Source organism: Brassica oleracea, chromosome C5 (genome assembly GCF_000695525.1).
Source record: "Brassica oleracea var. oleracea cultivar TO1000 chromosome C5, BOL, whole genome shotgun sequence".
Lineage (NCBI taxonomy): Eukaryota > Viridiplantae > Streptophyta > Magnoliopsida > Brassicales > Brassicaceae > Brassica > Brassica oleracea.
The window spans coordinates 27,161,159-27,169,958 of NC_027752.1; the positions used below are offsets into that span (position 1 = coordinate 27,161,159).

Consider the following 8,800-nt stretch of genomic DNA (forward strand, 5'->3'; position numbering starts at 1 on the left):
GGGGGGGGGGGGGGAGGGGGAACTGCAGAGATAGAGGATTTTAAGCAAGTTTGTTTCTTGAGGCATAGATGGCCGTGGCAGTTGGCGAATATATTCATGGTGGTGGGGCAGCCGAGGAAGCTGCAGATGATAGAACACAGACAGTGGCGTTCCGGCGTCTGACGTTGATGCTCTTCCGCCATAGATCTTGAGAGAAAAGTTTGATGCTTTAAATCAAAAATCAAGAAAAGACAATTGATTTAAAGAGATAACGAGTTTGCAGAATCTAAAAGAAAAACATGACACGAACCAGAATCTGGTCACCAAGAGAAACAAAAAAAAAATAGAATATCGGTAATAAAAGCAAAGAAAAATTTCCTCTGCTTTCTCAGCAATGAAACAGAGAAAAAAATAAAAGAATAAGATGGAAATTTTTTAAAAAGCGAGAAGTCAGAGATGAGATGAGAGAAATCAGGAACGGATGAGAGATATTTTGTTTACCGGTTCTTGAGATAAGAAGAAGAGGACTTAGACACGGGCCTTAAGATGTCTACAAGCATTCAGTAGTTTAAATGGGCTTTAAAAATATCATTCGTGGAGAATATTTAAGAAATCAGAGTTAAAGAATAGAAAATAGTAAAAGGAGGTGAGCCCACCAAGTAAGCATCGCCTTTGATTCCAAAACATCAAGTAATCCAAACGTTTAAAATTTCAAGAATTCATTCTTTTTTTTACGGACATTAACCGCCCAAAACTTGGAAACACTTTTTACATACAAAATGAAGTCCACACCCATAACATTAAAACACGGATAGTTAAGTCAAGGTAACGATTAATAATGTAGAGAAACCCCAGTATAAGATAGATAAAACATACTTATTTGTTTCAAGTTTTTCAGTTTCAATAATTAATACCCTTCAGCACAAGTAGCCTGCGTACCTTAGCTTTTAAAAGCTTAAATATACGAGCCTCATCAGATATACCTTATTAGATAGGTATTATAACTACTAGATGAGCTTATAAATCTATAGGCGGAAGACCCTACATACCGGAGAGCTGTGAGAGAAAATTTAAAGATATGGTGTCTATATTCTTATATTCGGGCAACACGCGCTTTCACCTCTATGGGTGCTCATATTGTCCTTTGACAAATCCATACAAAATATACAAATATCAGTTTTCCTCTTACACATTTTTGTAAGCTCAGTAGAAATGGAGTATTTTTGTTGTTGGTATTTAATGAGTTTATTTTGTTGATGAGTAGATATGTGTAATATGTTCTTAAAGTTTTTCTATAATCCAAATTAGATTTTTCCTGTTTATCGTGGAATCTGTAATTGCACTTTGCGCCAGAATCATAAAGGTTGGGTTTCAACTGACCCGTTCACCGAAAAGTGTGGTACAATCATCTTATCTACCATAATAACTTGGTCAGGATAGTCAAAAAAGAAAACAATCAAATTTGTCTGGACAGACTTGAACCTTGCATGAGAACAAAGTTTGTTTCTTTTTCTCACTCATATTCTTATTCTGCAAACGGTCTGTTCATGCTTGGAAAAAAAGATTTACGTGCTAAGGTTGGTTCAGTTCCATAATCCAAAGTTATAGAAGAAGAGCGGTATATGATTCTATACATAGAGTGGTCCCGTGGGACGATTCAGAGTGAAAAATGCATTCAAAAATGCAAAAAACGATTTATTGCGCATAGATAAATAGAACTTCATCTGACTTACATTTTCCTGACCTTGGTGTCTACGTTGATGATGTTAATTGGTTCTGTGTTGAATTTCAACAATAATTCTGAATAATTTTATTTTACTTATTATTATAACAGACAAAACCAGTATTGAAAAATGTGAATCATTACATAATTAATTGTTTTTTCCTATTAGTTAGATAAACATATAATTATAAATACGTATAATTAAAACAAATGGTGAACATATATTAAAATCACTTTCAATTAAGAATGATCTAAACATTATTTTAGTTTTAGTTATGTTTTGCTTCTTCCTTCTAACTACTTCGAATAAATTATTTGATATGAAATGGTACGTTAACAAGTAAAAAATCTGCTATAAAAGTATATTGTTTTATTAACTTATGGAATACTAATTAAAACAATATTTTAAAATAGCATGAGAAATAATCATAACAAATAATTTTGTTATTAAAAAAAGTTCAACAAAATCTATAATAAGCTACAAAAACATACCCAGTAAAACACTAAAATTTAACTACATTAAAATACAGATATAATATGATCTATAATAAATATTTTCTAAAACATTGTTTCCTGTTTAGAAAATGTAAATAATTATTTATATTATTATTAAACTATATATATAGTATTTTAAAATTGAGATTTAAATATTTTATCAAAAAATATTATATTTAACTAATTTAGTTTGGTGTTAGACTAATTTATTATCATGAAATAATTTGTGTAAATGTTTTTTAAAACTTGAATCTTCTTGAAATAAATATAGTATTATTTATTTAAACTTTAGATTTTTTTCTTATGTCAAATTGAAGTAAAAAATAATAAGAGTATATATGTAATTACATTTTCTGAATTATTTTTGCTAATTTTACATTTTCTAGAAAATAGATAATAATGAAAATTTCTGCCATTTTAATTAAAACCAAAAATATTTATTAAAGCTATCAGTATGATCTCAGCGTTATATTCATTATTAATTGATTTATAATATCGTTTTCAATCTATAATATTTTTTAAATACTTCCTAAAATTAATATATATATTTATATGAAATAGTTTTTATTGTAACTTCCCGCCCGTAGGACGGGCCAGCTAGTATATATATATATATAAAGTAGATTTTTTCATCTTTGTTATGACATGTGGAATGAAGGTTTGTTGACATGTGTCCCCATATGTTCTTTCTTTTAACATTTTGGGTCCATCTTTTTTTAGAATACTACAATTTGGTCCAACACATTCTAGTTGTGCACTTTTCTTTTTGGTTTGGTCCCAAATTTTCAATCGTGACCATAACTCTTAATACATACAAATGACTCTTAAATACAACTCAGAGCACTAAAATTATCAGAAGTATAAGGCGTCACAAGCAACCTCCTGTCTTTCTCTATCTCTAGATTAGAAGCTCCAATCATTTTATAGATGTAGATGATCACGAATTTTTTCAAGAGAAAAGTCTAGAAATTATCTAAATAGCTGAGTTTCTATTTTTATATCTGATTACTGTCTTCAAATTGGATTTTTCATCATCGAAACAACTATAAATGTAAAAACCCACAATTTTATAGGTAGAGAAAAAATATTTGAGAAAGAGACTATTTTTTGGTAAAAAAAAGTTCTTTGTTTCCATTACAAATAACAAACAAAAACCAAGGTGTCAGCACACAGTAAAAAAATTAGTCAACTTATAATGTTCAAAGGGCAACATGCAAAAAAATTGTGATGCAGTCCTTGTAGTAACAATAACATAAAAATATATAGGTATGTAGAAATTTTTGTTACTATAACTGTGGTGCGGTGTGGTTTGTAATATTCAGAGCAATGATCTGTTTTGTGTTCTTTTAGGTATTTGAGATTTGAAAGGCCAACAAAATGGGGTATCAAAGTGAGAATAGTTAAAAGAGCATTTAATTTTGTAAATGTCTATTTTTTCTCTTATAATTTCAACCATAATATAATTACACATAATATAATTTGATAGGTATGATAGGTAGGACTGGTCTGAAATTTTAGTTACTTAATCATTCTCGCACTAACCATCATCATATGAAGTTTGATAATCTATTTTATTGGTCACTAAAATTTAAGATCAATAAAAAAATAAGTAAAAAAATTTAAATAGATTTTAAATATTTAATTTATTCACAACACATAATCTAAACCTAAAACCTCCATCACATAGAAAAGCACAATGTCATAGTAACACTTACTCAGTAAATGTTCGGAGCTGAAAAGAAATCAAGACCGAAAAGTAACTTACCTTACCTTACCATAGAGTGGTGTGGCTAGGAGAAGCAGAATTAGAAAATGGTAGAAAGATAAAATATGAAACAAAGTCATCCCTTGAACACACAAGAATGCGATCAAGAACCAACGAAAAGAAACGGGTCAGGGGAAGAATAATCACTGGAATGCCAAAGTCACTATGAAGCAAGAAGACACATGCCTAAAGCACCAGAAGCACAGCCACTAGCTAAGAGGTAAGAAGCACCTTACGAACTAAACAAGCACAGATAAGGTGCCCATGCTAGCGAAGAACCACAAAGCTCTGGATAGAAGAGACCGAAGCTCAAAGAGACTAACTCCACACACATATACCAAGGGAAGCAGTGGAAGAAGATAAACAACCCAATGGAGGGAGAATGGAAGCCAACCACCGAGAAACCAGAGCCCAATCTCGAGACCAAAAACAATCTTCCAAGCCCACAAAGTATACACATAGGAAAACACTATCCAAACCCCGAATGGCAAACATGGCGAAAGGGAGATCCACCAAAAACGCGAGCAGCGATGAAAAGTGCAACGAAAAAGAGTACATGGAGGGAAGGGGAGATAAAGCGAAATCAGTAATCCGTGGAGCCTTCCTCAATAAAAGAGAGAAAGTCAGATCACCGAAGATCTTGAAAACCAAAACGAGCAGGGACTATCGACGACAAGCCACAAAAGAGGACGACAACATCAAAGACAACTAACTCTGACCCCACCCAAATGCAGTCCCTAACATCAACCAAAATATAAGGAAGAAGAGGAGCAGCCAATATTGACCGGAATAGCCTACGACGCCAGGAGAAACAATTGCACAACTGGGAACTCATAAATCCGATCTACAACAAATACCATATAATCTCACAGAAAAAGAAGGCGATGAAGAACAAGAGCACGAATGTGAGTCTTTTTTTAGTGATGGTGAGAAGTACCGCAAACCGGAAAGGTAAACAAAATACATAGATGGTGACAACTCAAAGGTCAAAATATGGAGAGAGGGAAAGTAACTTTTTAGAAGAATAATGTTCAAAAAATTTTAAAAAGTAAAATAAAATTTTGTCACTGAAACCATTAATCTTAAAATCAACAAATGCCTAAATGATAAGTTAATGAAATTCAATATGCTTTACATCAGAGGCGCACTTCACTACTAACAAGTATTGTTATACACACAATATCACAATATTGAAAAAACAAACACAAAATATATTAACATATCACATATTACTACATAACACGGTAAAAACATCAAATAATGTTCTTAACAAATAAAGACAACCACATAGTTTACAAAAAAAATAATACTCTCTTCGTTCCATTAAGATAGACTTTTTAGAAAAAAAGTTTGTTTTACAAAGATGTATTTTTTGTGTTTCCTATGAAAAAATTGTAAACTTCAAGAAAATTAATTGACTTTATTGAATTACTATTAGTTAAAAGTTATTGAAAATTGAAAATTATAGAAAATAATACATTTATTATGGTAGTTTAATGTGTTTTCTTAATATGTGTAGAAATTAATTGACTTTATTGAATTACTATTAGTTAAAAGTTATTGAAAATTGAAAATTATAGAAAACGATACATTTATTATGGTAGTTTAATGCGTTTTCTTAATATGTATGGAAATACTAAAAAATCTATTTTTATGGAACGGAAAAAGTACTTACCAACAATAAAATAATATTCCGCGCAATTACATCTCTATTAATCAATAAAATCAATCCAGTACCCAACAAAATACAAAGTCATAGCAAGTCAGAACTCTCAAGGAATTAAAAAAGACACACAAAGTCCTGAAAACCAGATTAGCTTTCAAACTACAAAGTCCAATGGATGACCTATCTCGATCAATTCATAACCCACCAATCACACAAATTTGGAAACATAGAAAACAGAAGCGTCCAAATGTATATTATCTAATAAAAATGAGAATGATAAATAATTAGACCTTCTAAGTTTGTAGAGAATTTAAAATCTGGAACTATATAATTATTATTGGAAGGGTAGATTTAGACCAAAGCAATGCTGCTCTCCCCGCCTGGTGGTTTACGTACGCCACCGAAGTAGTCACGAGACTTGGCCTTTGCATCTGCAAATATGTTATTGCCACTTATCTCTTTCAACTTTGCCATGCTTAGAAGCTTCTCCGCCGTCACCGCGGACGGAGACGTATCATCTCCTTTGAATACATTATTTCCCGACAAATCTGTAAATTTCTTGTCCGGAATCTTCTTGGCCGTCTTTAGTTCCCCATCCTGCCACAGTTAGAAGAATTTGTGAGTGATCATTGGGTAATATCGTACAAATGTTACAGTTGAGAGAGCGTTACGGTTTTGGTATCAGATTGTCCGAGGTCGAAGTTGTCTTTATAAGCCAAGGCAGGAACGGTAGGACGAAGTTTGATTTCAGGTGGTGGAGCAAAGATGTTATGACCACTAAGTTCCTTAAATTTAGAATCTGAGAATTGCTTATTAAGCTTAGCATCAGATTGGCTTTGCAGTGTACCACTGAGCTCACGCTGCTTGGCCACTTCCGGCACCGTTGCTGGTTTCTTTGGCGTAACAATCTCTTCTTCCCCAAATGAAATGCGACTTACAGTTGCTTCTGCTTGTTTCTGAACATTTCCAGACACACAAAATGATTGATCAAATAACATAATCAAACAACACAAGAAAATGTTTCGAAAATCTGAAGAAGACACAAACCTGGTATGTTCTTGTTCCTGTCTCCAAAGCATCATTTTGTTCATACACAGAGAAAATCCCACTTCCTGTGATCTCCTTCATCTTGTAGTTTGAACAAGGCTTCCTAAAAAAACAATCAAGTTCGGTTTTCGATATTTACAAGAAGATTTGATTAGTAACAACACTTTAACGGAAAAAAAGAAAGAACAAAATTAGCAACAATTGTTCCATTCAGACAGAGTAAGAGACAAAATTAGAGAAGCGTGAATTACACAAAAAAGATCTAGAAAGGGAAATTAAAATATTTATAAACAAAAACTCTCTCCTAACAACATTCTATAACGACAGGATCATCATTCATCAAATTGACAGATTCCTGGTACTTGTTTGATAACTATATCAAAACAGTACCATTTCGTTTTCTTTCTGCTAATTCATCAGATCTATCTTACATCTTGTTCAAGCTCTCCACTTCTTCGTCTGTAACTTGTCCTCCAAACACCACTTTCCTGATTCCATCCGACGGCTACGATTGATTCCCCACAGTTCCAATTTTTATTTTTTTTTTGGAAATAAACGAATCGAGTTCAGTTTTCAAAAACAAAACCAGAACGAGTCAAATTCATAATTGAGTGAGTAGATCGCAAAATTAAACTGAGTTCGTAGTAACTACCCGGTGCGATCTGGTTGGGACGGCGGAGGGAGACTCAAACGGTTGATTATCCGGCCAAGTCAGTAGATCCGCTGTCGAAGTGTGTGGTTTCCTGACGGGCGTGTTTTTCTCCATACGTTCGTTATCGATGACAATGCTTCGAGAACGCAACAACAATGCGGACGCGTACGTATAGAGAGATGACGAAAAGAGTGGAGTAGTAGCTACTCTTCTTCTCTTTCAAAAGTTTTTAAATGGTTTTTCGTTTCTGTAAACAAATATTATTATCCCAACTGGTGAATATATGAATCGAACTACCGCCTTTTGCTTTTTATTTAAAAATGAGCCGCACACCATTGGCTCATTTTTATATACTGGACACGTGCCAGTGGTAGTTGGAGGATTACTTACTGTAGCCAGTTTTGTCTTCAAATTTTAAATTTCCAAAATTGGCTTTTGTTTGTAACTTTTACCCTTTGAAATAAAGAAAATTATCGTTTCAAAGAATAACAAGATTTTGATTTGTGCTCGTAAAATGCATGGTTAATTTTAAATATAAAATTATTAATCGGTTTGTTAGTTCATATTATAAATGACCAATCTATTTTTTTCAATTTGTTTTCTACTTAATAAATACTTTACATATTTTAAGGAATAACTCGTAAAAACTGTAATTGTAAAAATATGCAATTGTTGATATAAATATATATTTTTTTTTACTTTACCAATCCAAAACCTATGAACCAAAACTTCCTCGAAAATCGATGATATATATATATATATATATATATATATATATATATATATATATATATATATATATATGACTATTATTTTATAAAATTCTTAGCCCGTTGATATTTCGCAATAAAAATAATAAATGTATTTGTTTAGTCCATTTCGAACTTAATAAGTATTTTACATATTCTGTGAAATAGCACATAAAAACTGTAATTGTAAAGATATATAATTGTGTATATATATATATATATATATGTGTGTGTAAGTTTTCTGTTTTACCTAAGGGTGTTCAATCCGGATATGGGTTCGGTTTCGGTTCGGTTTTTTCAGTTTTTCGGTATTTCGGTTAGTAAAATATAACTACCATTCTAAATCCATATTTACTTCAGTTCGGTTCGGTTTATATACCGTCGGTTTTCGGTTTATTCGGTTTTATACCAAAAAACATAATTCTTTATTTTGGGATCATATTATATGAATTTTAGACAATTGTTGTCAACACATTCATTTATTAAAAAATATTATAAGTTTAAATAAAAGAACAAAATAAAAAATGTTTCTATCATCTAATAAAATAATTAAATCTATAATTAAAATCAAAGCTCAAAATTTTGATAATAAAAATAAAAAAATAAAAATAAAACAGAAGCACGAAGCACACAAAAAATAAGTTATTATATTCTTTCATATTTAGCGTTCATCAAAGTCATGTTTCTTCTATTAAACACGAAACTCTATTCGTTTATAGATAAA

The 8,800-nt window shown here is 31.6% G+C and overlaps 1 protein-coding gene across 1 annotated transcript; it reads right to left on the reverse strand.

The window, feature by feature from the left end:
- Window positions 1-5,761: 5,761 nt before the first annotated feature.
- LOC106292901 lies at window positions 5,762-7,606 on the reverse strand. The gene is made up of 5 exons (XM_013728567.1): window positions 7,328-7,606; window positions 7,107-7,180; window positions 6,676-6,778; window positions 6,300-6,584; window positions 5,762-6,225 (listed from the first exon to the last, which is right to left on the reverse strand). The coding sequence occupies exons 1-5, from the start codon at window positions 7,439-7,441 to the stop codon at window positions 5,980-5,982; spliced, it is 822 nt and encodes a 273-aa protein (XP_013584021.1). The 5' UTR covers window positions 7,442-7,606; the 3' UTR covers window positions 5,762-5,979.
- Window positions 7,607-8,800: the final 1,194 nt, after the last annotated feature.